This window comes from Mugil cephalus, chromosome 22 (genome assembly GCF_022458985.1).
Source record: "Mugil cephalus isolate CIBA_MC_2020 chromosome 22, CIBA_Mcephalus_1.1, whole genome shotgun sequence".
In the NCBI taxonomy this organism is placed as follows: Eukaryota; Metazoa; Chordata; class Actinopteri; order Mugiliformes; family Mugilidae; genus Mugil; species Mugil cephalus.
The window spans coordinates 18236437-18255291 of record NC_061791.1 but is presented as its reverse complement, the minus strand read 5'-3'; the positions used below and the strand labels follow the sequence as shown (position 1 = coordinate 18255291).

The following is an 18855-nucleotide window of genomic DNA, read 5'->3' as shown; positions in this document are numbered from 1 at the left end:
AATATTGCAGCAATGGAGACCAAAATTCACCGTATAGAGATAAATGTGGAGATAAATGGTAAAAATGAAACTCTACCATTAAATCAATACAAGAGACAAGAGCAAGCTTACACATGGCTAAGGAGCAGATAATGCCACCAGGAGTCAGGCAAAATCTGTGTTAGGTAATAAATCCATGAATGGAGAGTCCTTCCTGGAATGGTCTTGGTGCTAAGCCAATATTTAAATCAAGTCCCAAGAGTTTGAGATACTGAGACTGGCTGTAAAAGGAAGGGTTAACAGTAAACCCTCCAAACTTACAAGTGTGAAACTTTGGAACAAATTTACCCCACTGGTACAGGACACTGAATCTCCATTTGGTGACCAATACAACCATCCATCCTCAGACCACAGGGTAAGAACTGACACACTAGGGCTGCACGATTCTGGAAAAAATGTGAATCATGATTTTTTTTGCTTAGAACCGAGATCACAATTCTTTGGCACGATTTTTTTTTACAAAATGTTTATTGCACTGATGAACGAAACAAAACAAAAAAAAAACCATTCAAATGGTCATTCAAGTAGAGTGTCAAACATTGAGATTTCCTTAGAATGTGGAGCGTACGTTTTTGGGCACGAGTTTGGTTCAGGTCTGTGGGTGACTCTCGCCACTGCCACCTGGGGTTTCTTCGCCATCCATTTAACTCTCTTTACCGCTGACTTCTCTCTGCTTCTCTCCTGTTTCCACACACTCAACTGGAAACAGGCTTCCTCCACTGACGGAATCACGTGTTGTAAAGACGGTTTACCATAGGTCAAGGGAGGAGTCAGTGGCAGTGCTACCTTTTATGGACGCTTGAAAAAATCCGGGAAGCAATGGGAGCATTTGTTTGTGATGCCGCTCGTAAAATAACATGCTTTAGAATTGTCGTGTTTCGAAATGAGATCATGTGTATGTGTGAATCGAGATCGTGATTTTTTTAATGATTTACCGTGCAGCCCTAGAACACACCAAAAAGTAAAAGGCTACAAGTAAAGCTAAAGACCAGCCCTGAAACCCTGCTACGCTAGATATTGCAGGTAAGAAAGAATTGTGGTTTTAGGGTTTGATGTCGGACTATGTCTCAGCAAGTTTCTAGAGGGTTCACTGGAGACATGGCAATAAATTGTTTGGGCTTTTTCACAGATTACAGTCTTTGTGGTATGTTGAGCTCACTGCTTGCTGGTAGACATCAGAGGACAGACATCAGTGTGCCATCAATCCTCTCATCTATCTCTGTATTTGACCTCCATACCCAGTGGGATAGAGCAAGATCACTGATGACAAAGACGCTGCTAATTTAGTGCACACTTAACACAATAATGTAACTGAAGTTCGCAGCAAGTTTTACAGGAAGCTTGCTAGATAGGGACTCTGGAAATTAATTCCTATACCAACAGTAGGATAATTATTATTATGGGTTGAATTAATTAAGAAAAAAACTCTAGAATCATGAGTTAACGTACATATCTTGTTTTATAGATTTGTCTAGCCGAGCACCAAGTCAGTGTGAGAAAGTCAAAAAGGGGAAGCAGAGACCAGAATCTCCAAGCAGCTCATGTAACGCACCATCAGGCCCGCCACACGGGAAGCTGCAGACCCTCTTCTATGATAAGGTAGATGCTTGCCTGAATGACTTTGTGTGGTTTATTCCTCTTGTTTGCATGTCACCATCTGGCCCTCTCCCCTGCATTATCCTCTTTAAAAGCGGAGGGGTAAATTGGCTCTAAGTGGCGCGTCAGGATGCAAACGGCAGAGGGAACACTCCTAATTAAAATGTTTGCCCAGAAAAATCAGCTCCCGAGTTAGTGTGTTAATCACGACTAATTTGCGGGAAAGGCGGCGGAATGGGCTTTCTTTGCTCTTACATCCGAGAGCTGCGCTGGGATGTTCTCCATGGCAACTGAAACTGTAGCTGACTCACTTCCTGTCCTCACTGAGGGGAGAAAGATGAAGCATAAATCTGAAAATATCAATGTACGTACTTTTTTGTGTTTTCTTCTACTCGTCAGATGTGCATGAATTCTTGCCCGGTGTGGCAAGCTCTGCAGGCTTTTGACTCCACCCACTCTGGCCTGGTAAAAAGAGATGTCCTCAGGGCTGTTCTGAGCAGCTTTATATTTCCCATGGACCCTCTCTCCTTTGAGAAGCTCACCAGTCGGTAGGGAAAGGATTTTTTGTTGCTCTTCCTTGATTTTCCCAAGCCCCTCGGTGTCAACCCTCTCTGACCTTTACTCTTTTAACCTTAAAATCTATCACCTATTCGTAACTGTTCAATATATTTTTCATTCATTTGTACGGACTATATGCGTGCATACAGCTATGGTGTGAGAGCAACAGGACCAGTGAGGTGGAAACACTTCTTGGGCCATTTCATCAGTCCAGACAATGAGGAGGGTGATGCAAAGCTGCACTCTGACAGGTCAGTCTGAAATAGTATTGCTGGCACTTTTTACTTATGCAAGATAAACACCTGCTTCAGGTTATTTTGTGTAATTTGCTTGTTAATAACATGCTGTCCGCAGGTGTCTGTCTGACAAGTGTGCGCTTTATGACAGTGTGTACAAAGAAGTCTGAAAGGAATGTAAAGAAATCATTCCCCGCTGCATTTCAATTGAAAACCTACAAGTGTTTCAGAGAGATTAACAATGACCATGGTCCAGTAAATGGCACAGCTAAAAAACTAAAAACAAGAACGTACCAAGGAATAGTTTGAATGATACTAGCTGCCTTGAATTAATTCACACCAAAATTACTGTTGACGATGAAGATGCAGGTGCTTGTCCGGTGAAGTACCAGATGTAAACAAGTCACCATTACTGCGGTATGATGTCCCTAACCTGTTGGAAAACCAGTTTTCCTAAGAACTGTACAATTGGACTGAAATCTGAAGGTAAAAATCCCTGTCAGAAGTGGGATTTGAATTGACACCTTCGTAGGGAGACTGAAAACCCATTTTCTCAGGAAGGGCTCAGTCCTTGAGTCTGGTGCCTTAGACCACTCAGCCATCCTGACAAGTGAGGAGCAAAGGTCATGAAAGTCACTCTGGACTAATATCAAGCATAGCATGACAAAAACTTTGAGACACAAGATGTACAACTAGACAGAAATTTGAAGGTCAAACTGTTGTCACGAGTGGGAGACCAGAAACCTCTTTGCGCAGGAAGAGGTCAACCACAATGTCATGAGTTTTAGACCACCAGGCCATCCTGTCAGTGAGTTCTAACTTAGAAACATAACCTCGATTAGTCCCACTCACACAGTTAGGTGCCCATGTTTCAACAATAAGTGTTCCATAGGTTTGGTCAACCCCCATGACTCCCATGCCCATTTTTGGATTATTCGAGTGGGGGTGGCATACACCACAGCCAACATGGCAACCACTGTCCAGTCCCACTTCAGACTTCAAACTCTGTCCTCTGAAACAGGTTTGTCGATTGTATATACAATTAATGTTTAACACGCACATGAAATAGTATGTGTTTCCAAAGGCAAACAATAAAATTATGTTTGGGGACGAACCACAGGAAATGTTCAACAAAGGTGCTCTCAAGTAGTACACTTTATTGTCATACTGCTTTGTACTAAGATGCTTTGTCCAACATAAAAGTAATTCCCAAGAATATCGGACAGTTCATAATGTTAGTGCTTCCTTTGACTCATCTCTAAGTCCAAAGCATTGAAGTACACCTATATTCAGTGTGATACACACAGTCAGACATCAGCAGTCATAAGTAACCATTTGGATTCCAGTCTTCTAAAAGAGCCAGCAGGTTTCTAGAGACAGTCGCAAACGGTTAAATTTTTAGTTCATCATCCAAAGAAAATTACCTCCATCTGTGGGTCATACATGAATAAATCATGCACGAAGATACAATCATTCAATACTTGAGGTGCTAAGAAGTGTTCAGAATGATTTTCTCTTCTTTTCTTTATCTCTTTTCTCAGGGCCTCTGAGAAGCAGCCTGCCCTACATGCTGACAACTTTGATTTCCATAACATTTACCCCAGTCTTAAAGAGATCCTGAAGCTCCTGGTTACGGTAAGAGTAACATCTTGGAAAGAAAATGAAGTAATGAATGTACTTCTTGGACAAAAGATGGGCTTTCAAAGCCATCATTTGCACACCACTGCAAAAATGATAGTAAAAGAGTAGACAGGAGTGATTTTGAATGTTACCAGACAGGACACAAGGGAGTAATCTCAGCAGATTGCTGAGAGACAAAGGCACATGCTCAGGTGTGTGCTTTAAAAATAAATACCAGACAGCTTTACAGATGAGCCAATCATCATCCACAGCTTTTTGATGGCCATAAACATGATTAGATGATTGCATATGGCCACTGGTTAGCCACTCAGTCACTAGCCATATGTTCGTCTGACAGCCATCCCCTTCAGCACGCCTCCGCATTCAGTTCTGCCTCTTTAATTTCAAATCAGTCTTCTTCAGCTGGATAAAACTTTGGAGTCTGACTAAACTTTGGGGGAAGGGGGTGCTGAATCCCCCATTAATTCACAGTAATCTTTGAAGTTGCTGTCGCCACTCACAAAACAGCACCGGGCTTCGAAAAATTTGAGGAAGTGTGTGCGTACACGTATGCGTGCACATGTGTGAAGCCTCTCCCAGATATGAATCGCACATATCTGTGTGCCAGAATCTCCTCCTTTTAATGATATGGGAGGGAAAATCCCTCCATCAACTGTTTTAAAAAAATCTATTGAGCGGGTTGGAGATCAAACAAGAGTGTCCTCTCACTGCCAGCCAGTAATGAGTTTTTTTTTTTTTCATTAAGGCAGGTTTTAAGCCAACTATGGTTTTTAGGCTATCTCTGGGGACGTTTTCATGAGCTCGGACGACGTGCAGTCGTTCACATTGTTTGTGTATAATTCAAAATCTAACATACACTTCAAATGGACGTGTTATTGAGCCAGTCCATAATTACTACTATTATATGATATTACAGTGCTTAATCACATAAAGCACTTAAATATTGGGTATTATAGTCTTAACAAAGAAGTAGCAAACTGCAGTAATACATTAATTGTTGAAGTAATCCCGTACAGCAGCCCTGATTGTGAAGTTTAACGTATTAGATTGGACTGGATCTGTTAACATCCATTTAATGATATTCCCAGAGATTTTTAAATGTACGCCTTCATTCAATCATTAGTCTCTTAGGTTTTTTTAAAAAAAAATAAGCATCTTACGATCAGAAGATCATTGCCGTTGAATCTTTCCCAGCACTTTTTCTGTGCTGGAAGTAAACAGTCAAAGGTGGAACAGATCGATTTGTCGTTCCACTTAAGAAAAAATGATTACAAGTTTTAACCTTTTACCACAGAATGTTTCCTATGGGAGTCCAGGTAAACAGGCAAACCAAGATCAGTAGTCTTTTTTTCAGTAAGAAAACATTTTTTTATGTAGCTCTCACAGTACCACCACTTTATGGAGCCGTTTGCATGGGGACTGGAAGTTGCCATTATTTCACATCCTGTTCCTATAGCACTATCTACTTACTGTGGCTTCACAGTTCCACTGTCCATATTAATACAGTCTATGGTTTCATCACTTTAGCACGATCGTTGCATCTCGGATGATTTGATGACAATAACACTGATAAAATGATTAAATGTGTTCATATCAACCCTATGTCACATACAGGTGAACAAAGATGACACAGATGTTTCAATAGTTGGAACAAGGTCCAGAAAAATACTGCCCATTAATTGAGAATGTACTTGCCTCTGATCTGGGTATACTTCTAGACCTGAATGCTTAAAATGCTTAGAATAACTATAACATATTCTCTTCCGGATCAACACTGAGACACTTATGTGTGTTTTCATCTCCAGCAGTGATTAATGGAAATTCTCCCTTTTCGCTACAGATCATTCAGATCATGTAGAATTAGATGTCAGAGCAAAACCAGAAGGACGACACATTTTTCACATGTCCTGTGTCAGTTCTAGAATAAATGTTAAGATCAGGTCCTCAAAGGTGAGTTGTCTAAACTTAACTTGTGGCCTTATTCCATGCTCTGGGGGTTTCACGAGCGTCACAAGACTATCTGAATTGTCATTAACACTAAATCCCCGTGTGAGTACAATGATATATGGGAAGACATTTAGGGTATATGGCCCTCTTGCCACAAGAGCTGAGGACAATGCAATTTGTAAACACCTTCAAATGTAAGGTCTGCTTTTATGATTTTATGAAATACTATTTTAATACTATTTTAATATTAGTGTTTAGAACTTTGTGTTGCAACACAGTATACTGTGCATTCATCCCCCTTTACATTGAAACTGGATGTAGTTTGTTGTGCTCTTAAACTGGATCGAATTAAAGTGTTTGTGTTATTCAGCCTAAAGTGGGGTTGTCAGAATAATAGACGCATTTGTTGACACAACACAATGCAATTCAATAGTACTACGAACCACAGGAAGCAAAATGAATACACAATTGAATCATAGCTCGCTGTTATTTTAAACAAATGCTGAATACCATAACCTTCATGAAAATGAAATTTAGTGCACCATAGTTATGACACGCTTGTTTTCAAGTGATGAACTTGAATGTGGAGGCAAAGCTAGCTTTGTGGAACTTGTAGGGTAACAGTGACCTCTACAAAGCAAACTTCAGCTCTTCTTTAGCAGCATGTCAGCGGATTTATCGAGTGGGTTTATTGAGGGATTTCTGCTACAGCTACACCAACAGGAGGGCAGGGAAAAATCTGAACTGGAAATTAAAACTCCACTATCACTTGCAATATAATGATAAGCTTTATTTTCATACCGCTGCTGCTCGGCTTGTGGCCTTCATCAAGGTCAGTACGAACATATAACACATGCAAAGAACGTTTACCAAAGCACTTGTAAGGTCACCTAACAGGATCTAGCAGTGCAACCCACATTCATTACTGTTTTCATTGCAGAGAAAACACTGGGAGAGGATGTTGTGGGATTCAGTCTAGCAGTGGTTATGAATGCAGGCTTTTCTCCCCACCCCCAAGTGTGACCATTAATCAGTAAAAACACTTCATATGGCTGGATGAGAGCTTACAGAGGCGTTTACCTCTCTCCTAAAATATCAAGATTTTTATTTTATTTGGCCTGTTTTACAGTTACTAGTTGCTTGTGCTATTTGTACTAGCATACTTTAATGCACTGAATTTAGTTGGTGATGATAGCTCCTCCCTATGATGTCCGTATGAAACAAAATAACCTTCCTTTTTCTGTCTTTCTTCCAGAAAGAGGCAGGTTGCATCACCAGGACAGAGCTCCAACATTTTCTGGAGAGTTCAAATGGGACCCAGCCCCGAACCCCAGACCTGGCCCGCCTTTCAAGTTCCCAGATCACAGAGCTGCTCGACCTAATCGACCCTGGATGCACTGGCGTTATCCAGTTGGCGAGCCTCGAGCGACTCAACCCCGGCGTTTCCTCCGCTTCCACAGGCAACGAGGCACCGCCGCCCCCGCTGCCTAACACCACCGAGCCCCTGGACGTCCACGAGGACACGGCAGACAGCGCTGTATGCTTGTTTAACCATCTGTTTATGTGCGTGCTCCATGATTCCATGTAACATACCACGTTTTTCTTTTTTTTTTTAATTTCTTTCCTTTTCTCAGGAGGAACAAGAGCCTCCAGATAGCAGAAAGACCCCACAGTGGGCTGGCAGAGCGACGGAGGCATCTGCTTCATCGAAAAGAGTGAGTGTGCTAACTGTGATCAAATATTGCATATATCACACAGCATACAGCACGAGATCAGATGGAGAAAGAAAAGAGAAACTGAGATCAAAAGAACGAAGATGGGTTAATCATTAATGCAGTGTTCGCTTTATGTGTTTCGCTGTGTGGGTCTGTCTGAATGTGCGTGTGTGTATTAGGTGGAGAGTTTGCCGCTGGACAAACTGTGTGAGCAGCTCAGTTCACTGCTCGCGGCTCTGGAGCTCTGTGACCCTGAGCACACTGGATACGTCTCACAGGAAGATCTGAAGAAGGTTATAAGCAGCTGTGGCATGCCCATCTCAGACACACACTTCAAAAAGTAAGACACACAGCAAACAAAAACTCAAAAAGGCTAAAAAGTACCGAGAACCAGGTTGTAATCGCAAGGACTGTGAGGTCCAGGCAAGCATCTACACGTTCTTGATCATGCATGTTAAAACAGTGCAACCAATTTCACCTGTGTATCCTGTCTGACCATAAATACTTTGCCTTTTCTGGTCGGGCACAATACCAACTGAAATCACTTTCCATTGTCTTTGGTCAGATCATTACCACCCCATTACATAAAATGTGTCAAAATAGGTGCGACAGCAAAATAAAAGTTTCAGAAAGTGTGATATGATAACACTTTTGCCACCAACCACATTTTTCTATATTAGTACGGCACTGTGCAAACGCTGTGGGCACTAAAAGTGAGGATGCTTTGGACACTTGTTATCAATTAATTACATGCATATAGACTGGAGAAGAAAATAAACTCTAAACGAAATCAGTGTATTCAGAAGCCCTTTGTAGTGTTTTCTATAGTCTTTTGACCCTCTGTGTCTGCACTTTGACGTTGAACTACTCACACACAGTCTAAAGGAGACTGTTTCTCCATTTGTTATGTGCACATTATATTTGTCGCACCATCTGCCTTATTTTGTGTAATTGCCAGTCACTAGTTAAGGTTGACTAATGTTAGCTTTTTCTGATTGGAAAGGAGCATAAGCTATTCTCAGAAATGCGCCGAAGCTCTCGACACTTCTAGACATCATCAAGATGTAACAAGAAACGTGCTGATGTGCTGACGTGCTAGCTCTTAGTAGCAGTAATTGGTTTACAGTAAAGCGAGGAAGATGAACATAGTTGAACATCAAAAGGACAGCAGCTTATTTATTCAGTGCAGGTATTTTTAGGTACATACAACGTACAACTCCTTTGTGCAGCTTAGTTCTTTTCCGCTCTTGTGGACCTGGACTTGCATTTTCTCTCACCATTCTCGTTTCCAGCAGGATACGAATTCAGCAAGCAACAAAGAGCACAGTTTTTGACGAGCCATCTACAGCATAGATGGTTGTATATGGAGGCAAATCACTTTCTTGGGGGCTGATGGGGACCAAAGTAATTTTGGACTTTTCAGGAAACAAGGCTCCAAATAAATGCTTATGTTGCGCTGTATCCCTTGTGTGCTAACACAATGTTTTATTCTGCTTCTATTCTCCAAATTAATACAAAGCGAATGATTGCATTTGTACATTTGAACTGAAAATATAAAAATAATTAGCTCTTCACACTTTAAACATCACACATCACATCACACACAAAAAGTGTGGTATGCTTGTTTAGTGAAACAGAAAAACTACTGACTTCAATTCAGTTATTTTAACCTCACTCTTAAACGGTCTTTTTATGTTTTCAGGCTTTGTGCATCCTCTTCCACCTCTGGACCCGGCAGTACTTCCATGTTAGTTTCCTACAGTGACTTCCTGAGAAACCTGGGAGTACCGTCAACGGATGTAACGCACACACCCTCATTTTGCTGCCCCCACAAGAAAACAGAGCATGCTGAGAGGTGAGCACGAGGATATGACTGAATGCATGTCTTGTGCTGTACAGACTTTAAAACGTGGCATTTCCTCTTGCACATCGTAATAGAGAAAGAAATAGAAATTAGTTTTCCTCTTGGGACACGGGTGCCAATATGAACTGATAAGAGAAAGCACCTTTAGTTTAACAATATATCGTAACATTCACAACTGTGATTTTTATGTAAAGCATAGAAACAACACTTTTGTGCCATATACATTTTGTGCTAATCTTTCTGGTAGTGGCAGGTATACATTTTACATAAAATGACTACTTACATTTATTAATAAATTCCAAATGTCTGTAATTTGCCTGTAGAGATGGGATTTGTTGCTCTCTGAAGGAGCAGGAACTTGTGGAGCTATTCTTTTAAAAGAGACGTTCAGAAGACTGGCTCATTATTTATTTTCAGTTGCTAGCCTGGGGGTAACTAATTTTAGCTTAGATCAGAATCATTCAAACTTAGACATCGTACCATTCTGTTGCAGGGGTTATCTGAGTTTTAATTATTCTGAAATATTGATTGTCAATAGATAATCTCTTTATCTCGTGGGAAATTAAGTAAAAACATTATCACTAACAGAGCTCAAACCCGGGTAAACTACTGTAAAGGCAACTATAGTCACCACTGAACCGCTGAAGTTTTACTCTTTTTGAGTTGCTGTCCACCCACTTCAAAAGAAGCATGTCCTTCCCCTTCTTGAGACCACTCCATTCTAATACACTGAAACAGCGACTTAGTTCCCATTGTTTGTTATAACGAGACAGTCAATTAATGTGTTTTTGTTCGTGAACGTCACAACTCTACCTGACTGTAATTTGATTTCTTGGCACCCTGGTATTACACCTTCAGCAACATACAGACATTTCACTGCAACACGGAGAAAATTTAATAGATGAAAGATTTTGATTGAATGGCATTTATAGTCAAATGAGCATAAAACTAAAGCCATTTCAAATCCTCGGGCCTAAACTATTCTAATATTCACTCTGAAGGCAACAGTTAAGTTCCCCAAGCCCTTACAACAAAAACACAGTAGCAAGTGAGAGCAGGGACCACAGCACCTGACAACAACAGGTGATGACAGAATTGCAGGTGATTAATGCCCCACATTTCACACAAATGCCAATGAGACAACATATGTATTATATATTTAGGCACCACAGATAAGTAAACAGCTCTGTGAGGGGCCACGTATCGCCAGCTAGGCTTACACAAATTCCACTATAAATAAAACAATATGTAAACTACATTATCAATTCCATTTAGATTGAAAATAAATTAGGTTATGACAAGCTCCCTGTTAAGTTATCCACTTAAACTACTCCTGGTTGAATGACCTAGTTTTCATCATCTCATTTCCCTTTTGAGAAATGATTAAATCCTCCGGTCAGTGTGTTCCTAAACTTTTTTATCTCCAATTTCTGCTCAAGTGGTAAACTCCACTAAATTGCATGCTAGCCAGGTAGTAAACTCGATTCATCATGCAATGAACGAATGAAACGCAAATTATCTAATTAGCCCCTAACATATATTAGCCACATTTGCTCCCTCAGGCCCTTCACATCGCCCCAGTCATCCCTGCGGTCTCTCAGACAACCGCAGCCTTCCTCCTGCCAGCAGGTTGTTCCAGGTGCCTGTGACATCCAGGAAATTGTCTTCCAGAGGATGAGGTCAAAATTAGATGAACGCCACATCAGCTTGAGTGACCGCATTCAGGCCATCATCCGGAGAGCTGATGAATCTGATGACAGACTGTCAGAGGAAGACCTACGGAAGGTGAGAGCAAAATTTAAAAAAAGCTACATCACCATCTCGCAAGCAGATATACGAAACCCTGTAAATCTGCATATGATTTTGTTTATCTCAGATTTACACCGATTAAGCAAAACATTATGACCACCTTCCTAATATAGTGTAGGTTTCCCTTGTTCCTCCAAAACAGTTGTGACACATCAGAGAATGGACATGTGTCTTCTGAGGGTGTCCTGTGGTGTCTAGAAACAGAATGTTGTTAGTGGGGGCCTTTGGGTCCTATGGTTTGAGGGGAGGGGCTCTGTGGATCATCCCACAGATACTTGATCAGTTTGGGATCTAGTGAAGTTAGAGGCCAGGTCAACACCTTGCATTCTTCTGTGTCAATATTCTGAAATATTCTGTAATTAAGAGTATCCATGGCATTATCCTGTGCAGTCTAGAGCAGCAACTGGTGATCCATTACATGCCTGCAAATATTTTTGTAACTCAGCAGAAGTTTTCAGATTGAGTTTATTGCTCCCTCCTCACAGATCTCTGGTTACGCATGAGGAATATCTCCACAAGTTCTAAAGGTGTTTTGAGCGAGGCGACTTGTGATGTGTGCGAACCTTTGCACAAACAAAGACGCCGAGGGTGAGAACTCACAGCAGAAAACAAGCAGAAATGTCAAGGAAGCGGCAGTGGCATTAATTAGATGCTAAAAATATAAGATCCTCATCGTTTGATGCAAGCTATCTGAATCCATGTTTCTGTTTGTTAAATATTAAACTGAGGGCACGGGACTGTGAATTATCACACACTCCAGAGCATTCCAACACTGAGCTTGGTCCTGCTATGTTTCACCCACTCTGGACTCTAAAGTTTACTGAGCTCTTTTGTGAGAGGATGGTTTTGATTTATTTTCATTGCTATGGGCACCATTCTTTTTGCTTATGATATTGTTTTCACCACTCTACAGTTGAAGTCTGGGGACAGAGTGGCAATTTTTTATTTAGTTTAGATCTAATCAGACAACGAACATGGCAATATTGGCAAGTATAGAAATTAGTACTCAACTACATTTCAAAAGGAAATACTACACTTTTTTTCTTTTCACTTTTCACAACTTTTAATGTTAGATAAAAAACATTGTGTTTAAGATATATTGCCTTGTCAAAGCATGAGCTACTATTATCATTTTTAATCCTCTTTCTTCTCAATTTGTGTACAATCCCACATCAGTGAACAAAATATTTGTCAGTGCATAACGATGATTGTGATGATGATTATGAGGACAGTTTTTTTTAACTTGAGCATAAAAAGTCAAACATTTGGAGCTAAGTTCAAATATATGAACATATTTGTTGACTATGTACACAAATAGAGGGTTTTTATATATAGTTTGTTGTGTGTCCAAAAAAATGTCTTCATCTGACAAATACAGTTCAAAGTGCAAACTCAACATTTTGGTTAGTATGTGGCCCATAAACTTCATATAAATGTTGACAATGCGTCCCCACTTGCATTTGCCAAACTTAAGCTACTGTCCAGGCGATGTGGGCGACGCCATCTTGTGACTTTGTAGTCTGAGTCTGCGCAGTACTGTCTGAGAATGGAGCCACACAGAGCCACTTTATCGATGACTGACCTGCCCATACTTCCACCAGATTCACTCAGGTTTACATTTAATTAATACTATATGCTCTGCCCCCACCAGTTACGAAGAAATGTTGGAGAATACACTGTACTTACACAGCAAGTTGAGAAGAGTTGAATTCCTGATGTTAAACTAGAGTTAATCCATTATAATTAACTCTCAGTCGATAAAAAAAAGTTGTTGTCAAACCCGAGTGTAAAAGGGAAGTGTCACTAAATCAAACCTCTAGATGAAAATGTTTAAATATTAACTCCGAACTTCTTACTCTAAACTCTGATCCTGTATTTAACGCCTTCAGTGTTAAATAGCCACGGAGCCAGGAAACTTCACTCGTCGCGCTGTTACCAACCACCCGAACACCTGCTTAATGAGCTAGAGGTTAGCATGGTTAGCATGCATGCCTGGCCCCACTGTAACACAGAAAGTGAGTAATGGCAGTAAACGGTACGTTTGGCTTGACGTTTTAGCTGAGTGAGATGAGTCATGCACTTTGAAACCATAGACATAAAACGTGATAAGATGATGCTAATGGTTCGGAGTTGCTAGCTAGCGTGCTAAAGTGGTGCTAACACTACATACATACATTGTGCCTTACTGTTGCATGTTCTAATATTTGTGGTGCAAGTTTGAAAATAAATGTTTTCATAAAACGTGATAAGATGATGCTAATGGTTCGGAGTTGCTAGCTAGCGTGCTAAAGTGGTGCTAACGCTTCTCTGTGCCTTACTGTTGCGTGTTCTAATATTTGTGGTGCAAGTTTAAAAATAAATGTTTTTGAACTGCCACACATGACTACCTTTTTATTTTAGTAAAGCTTATTTTCCAAGTATTTTCTGTAGGATTATATAAGAATTATATTGACACCTTTTAAGTGTTATGGGGGTAACACTTGTGTAGTTAAGAAATAGTCCTCTGAGAGAGTTAATTGCTAACACTACATAAAAGTATTAAAAAAAACTAATACTGGTTGGTGTTAGGCAGCGTAATATTTAACTACAAAAAAGTCATATTTACACTAACGTAGAGTAAAGGTACCAACACTCGAAAAAGTGTTAAATTGACACTATATGTCTATATGGGTGTGGACCCATATAGACACTTTAAAAGTGTTAAGATCAACTCTTACAGTGTTAATTTGGGTATGCTGATTTTACTGTGTATAGTTATTTTTTCTTAGGCTCACAGTCCTAGCTACCACTTAACACTGTGGTTAACATGGCAGCTCGTAGCCTTAATGATGTTACATCCTGTCATATAGCGTCAAATAACTAAAATGAAATTTCTCAGTATTAGCTACCTGAAATGACTGAAACCATCCTTAAAAAAACTGAACTGTATTTTAGTGTTAGTTTGGCCCAAGTCCTATCTACTAACATAGAGGAGATGGAGCTTATGATCTATACTGCAGCCAGCCACCAGGGGAGCGCTACTTGCTTTGGCTTCACACTTTAAGAGCAGCATCCATCTTTATACTGTCTGGATCTAGAATAAATCTCATTTTGAAATCAATAAATCATCTAGTTTTTGTCTGTTACTTGGTCAGTTGGAAACTGCATGTCAGGAAAGTGAAGGATAGTTAATCTCTAATGATGAGAACTTAGGCTTACTTAAATTAGACTAATAAATGCATAGAAGAAATCGTGTATACTAAATTTCATGCTGCCTGTTTAATTGATTCTTGCTCGGCACATTTGATCAATAAAATATACAGCCAAATTTTCTTCTGGACCTGTGGTTGGATATTAAACGTGGTTAAATGTGACCCTGAGAATTAGTGCAACTTGTTCAGAAGTACAGTGGGTTGAAGCAGACTACTAACTTGCTTTGTGTTTTTTTCATCCCTAGATACTAGAGGACAGCTGGGTCATCTTGGACCACGAGCATTTCAGCAAATTTATGGAACTGCTGGGCTTCAGGGACGGATGGATTGAGCGCTCATTGTTCCAAGCGAAGTATGAGGGTGAGGCTGAAGAACAGCATCCAGAACACGTTGACCAGCGGCGTCAGCAATCCCATCAGTTCTGCATGGCAGGGTTTTCAATGCTTAAATAGAGATTTTAAAAATCCCTTCCTACTCCCCACCAGGCTCCCGTCCCCCTCCACTTCATCTTCCCTTGCATCCCGACTCCTACCCCACCCACGGCGATCAAACATAAGCCCCCTGCTTCCTGTGAAATTATGTCTTTCTTAGCGCATGAGCCAATGGAGAAATCATGCCGGATTATAAATAGAGTGAGAGTGAGCCTCTTCGTATCTCATTAGCAGAGCGAAGAAGCACACAGATTCAGAATCGCACTCATTTCTGCTTGTTTGGGCTAATTATGTGCTTTGGAAGCAGAAAACAGAGCAGCAGGGCATCACTCTCATTTGTATGCTCTTTTAAAAAAATAAAAAGACACACAGCAGAAAGAATAGAAAGAACAGAAGCATTAAACAAAGGCAGGACATAAAGTTAGTCATGTTCACAAGGCATAAAAATTGAATTTTCTAGATTTAGAATACAAGTGTGCTTCTAATTAAATGTAAATTAGGTCAAGCAGTTAAATGCCCAATGTGGCTGCCAGACATGAAGGGCATTCTGTTGAATGAAAGACAAATAATTCACAAAATTAAACAACTTTGTTGGGTAATATTCTCTAACAAGGAGTGGGAACCTTCAGAAACTGTTTAATTTCTGTGTCTGATTGAAAGGTCAAATATCATAACTCTGGCATCAGAATGTGAGTCTGTGGACTGGGCCACTACGACCAGTCAGAGCGATGTGACAATGGGAAACTAAAGAAATAACAAACATTCTTGACAGATGTCTTTAATGCCATTATTCTTTTAAAGTTATTTCACTGTCAACATTTGTTAACAGTGCAATAATGGACTCTAAACTTCTCAACTTCTCTGACACATCTATTTTGTTGCAAACAAATTCATCTCCACGGTACTCAGATGCCTATGCTGCTGTTACTCTTCTGTCCACCACCGCATAAAGCCTGCCAAAACGATTTCACGGGCACATCTTTGTCGGTGCATAATCAGCTCCCAACGGAGAGGTTCCAGACCAGTTTTCTGCCACAACAAAAGCTGAAGGCGGGGAAGGCTTGTAGTCTGGCTTCCAGTCTACTCCTGTGACACAAAATCACTTTGTTTTACCTTTTGTTTCCATAGAGGCCACTACAAGACACAACCTGGGCTTGGAGGTCAACCCCCTCATCACTTCAGCTGAGCAGGTTCTGGGTCTCATGAAGGCTAGGATCAAGATCATCCATGGGGTGCGTAAGTGGTGCGAATGAACTTCAATGACAGAAATGAGTGTGGGGATGCAACTGGAAAAAACATTTGTAAACACTCGTATTTGGGCAGTCAACCTGTGCAGGATTCAAATGTCCATGCACCACAGATTTAGAGAAACGCGTGAGGGCAGCTTCTTTTAGTAGCTTGCTGGAGATAGCCCCCCAGGCAATCTGAGCATCCCCGATGACTCTACTGACTCTACCTGTGCAGACTAGTACGCACTGACCATCAGATCCACAAATCAACACGTGGACATCCATTTTCTCCTGCTAAGTGCAGGAATTCTCCAGAAGCTTGCTTACCAAGCCTTGCTGCTTGCTGTGCTTTGATCGCACGTGTCCGCTGTTCCTGCCAGCCATGCGTAAACTGGGCTCTTTTGCCCCCTCCACTATCTTTATTCACTGATTCGAGTCTCTGTAGCATGAAATAAATGTATATAGAAGTCCGTAATTATTGACAGTTCATTTAGAATCACTTTTCAATTACACATTTCATTTGTTGCTCACATATATATGTACAGCACCACAGGAGCTGGGTATGGGGTATATTAAAAATAAGCAATGAGACGATTCGATCACATATCTCAGATGGTTGTTGTAGTGGCCTTTGCTGCTGTGTGCATATGTGACCACCTGCAAACCTGAGGAATTACTTCCCTACTGTATCCTATTATTTCAAATAGGGTTGTGAAACGCTTCCCAAAATCAATCCCTATTTGGTCCCCTTCAAAAACATGCTGGCAACCACAAAGTCGCCATATTATTTATGAGAAGAATCTAGACACAAAATAAGAAGACAGGAAAACAAAATAATGTTATTGAGAAAGTACGTCACCAAGTGCCTTAGGCGTTTAATTTACTACCCTCTTGTTTTATTTAGGACAAAAATATTCACTTCCAAAAAACTGCTATAAAAACTGATAAATATTTTTGTGCCGTTTCTCTGCATACATTTCTTATACCACTCAGCCCTTTACCAAACTACCAAAAATTAAATCATTTTGTGAATTTTAACCCTTTAAATGCTACTTCGATTTCTGTATGTGACTTTGGTAATTCTGAAAAAAAGTTATGTTCCATTTAACAAATATTCAAGGGCTAGTGAAGTTATTTCAAGTCAGTCTTGGATATGTCTAAGATTAGCTAAAATACTGACATTTATGTGTTAATATTTTTAGCGTAGCATCAGATTTAAAATGTACTACTCCCTTAAGTCATTAAGCAAAGATATGTCCACCTCTAAAAACTGTGATAAAAATAGTACACATTTTTTGTTAAATCCTTTGAGCAACTTCATTCCTGATCAAAATGATCAAGTATTGAATAATTATCAAGATTTTAACCCTCTAAATGCCAGTTTGGTTAGATAATTTTTAATGAAAAATCACACACACAGACATAAAAATAGTTATTTCCCATATAATAAACGTTGGGGACTTGATTTACTGCCCTCTTAAGTCATTATATTAAATTCCTTGGAAATTTTCGGATTTGAAAATGAGTAAAGCTTCCATCAATGAAAGTACGTCTGCTCTGATAACCCAACCTGTTCCCTACAGGACAACCTCACGGCGTTCCGGCTGATGGACAGGAAGCGTAAAGGCGTAGTGGACTGCCAAGATTTCAGAGTGCTCTTCAACAGCTTGAGGTTTCTCTGCAGGGAGGAGGAATACCAGCGGCTAGTGGATCTCATCGGCCTGCACCCCGGGGGCAACCTCAACTACGCGGAATTTGTAGATATTGTTGAAAATGGTGGCAAACGCAAACAAGACACTCAAACAGCTCGAATGTGAGTTTGAGATGGTAGTTAGCAGAGGTATGTGGAGGAGAGTTGGTTCTGTAGAGCGCTCTCACGTCTGTTTTTCTGTCTTTCCTGACAGACAACAGCAGCTCCATGAACTCTTGGCCTGCGAAGCACGCAACAAGTGGGCAGACATGTCTAAGGTCAACATAAACCTCCAGAAAGCACTCACAGAAAGATCATTCACATAATGCAAAACTTTACCTGTTGCTGTCTTCCTCATCAGGTACTCTTACAGTACGACACAGAGAGCCAGGGTTGGATCTATAAAAAGAGCTTGAGGGGATTTCTCTTCACCTACGCTCTTCCCTTAAGAGCCGATGAGTTTGAACAGTTTTGGTCAAGGTAAGACACACCCAGCAGAGGCATTAGAATTACTATCCCGTTCACTGAAGACACTTTTGAACTTCTGGGTAATTTTGCAGGTACGACTCAGAGGGGAGCGGTCGGGTAGCAGTTTGTGACTTCTTGGAAAAGCTTGGTATCCATCACAATGAAGAGCTGATGCCTTCAAACCTAAAGCTGAACCAAACAGTTTCCCAGCAGGAAAGCAACAGCCCAGTGTCTGCTGACGCTGCCTTGCTGGATCATATAGAGTAAGTGAAGGTGAAGGTCAGCCCAGACAGCCCTGGCGTTCATGTGGATGTTACTTAGACATGTACCACCCACCTAGACCAGACCAGGCACCTACACAGCATAGCAATGAGAATCAGCAGGATGCAGCCAAACACAAACACACAAACAAACAAACAAACAAAAAAACGTTTAAGGAAC

General features: G+C 40.6%; 1 protein-coding gene across 1 annotated transcript in view; it reads left to right on the top strand.

Moving 5' to 3' along the window:
• Positions 1-18855, top strand: part of LOC124999762 (EF-hand calcium-binding domain-containing protein 6-like) — a 52399-nt gene that overhangs the window by 20783 nt on the left and 12761 nt on the right. The window contains exons 5-19 of the mRNA XM_047574777.1: positions 1505-1638; positions 2035-2183; positions 2343-2444; positions 3971-4064; positions 7273-7554; positions 7652-7732; positions 7912-8072; positions 9435-9587; positions 11159-11381; positions 14842-14956; positions 16156-16259; positions 17840-18069; positions 18161-18224; positions 18308-18426; positions 18507-18677. Coding sequence (XP_047430733.1) covers positions 1505-1638; positions 2035-2183; positions 2343-2444; positions 3971-4064; positions 7273-7554; positions 7652-7732; positions 7912-8072; positions 9435-9587; positions 11159-11381; positions 14842-14956; positions 16156-16259; positions 17840-18069; positions 18161-18224; positions 18308-18426; positions 18507-18677 — 2182 coding nt within the window. The remainder of the gene's footprint in view (positions 1-1504; positions 1639-2034; positions 2184-2342; positions 2445-3970; positions 4065-7272; positions 7555-7651; positions 7733-7911; positions 8073-9434; positions 9588-11158; positions 11382-14841; positions 14957-16155; positions 16260-17839; positions 18070-18160; positions 18225-18307; positions 18427-18506; positions 18678-18855) is intronic.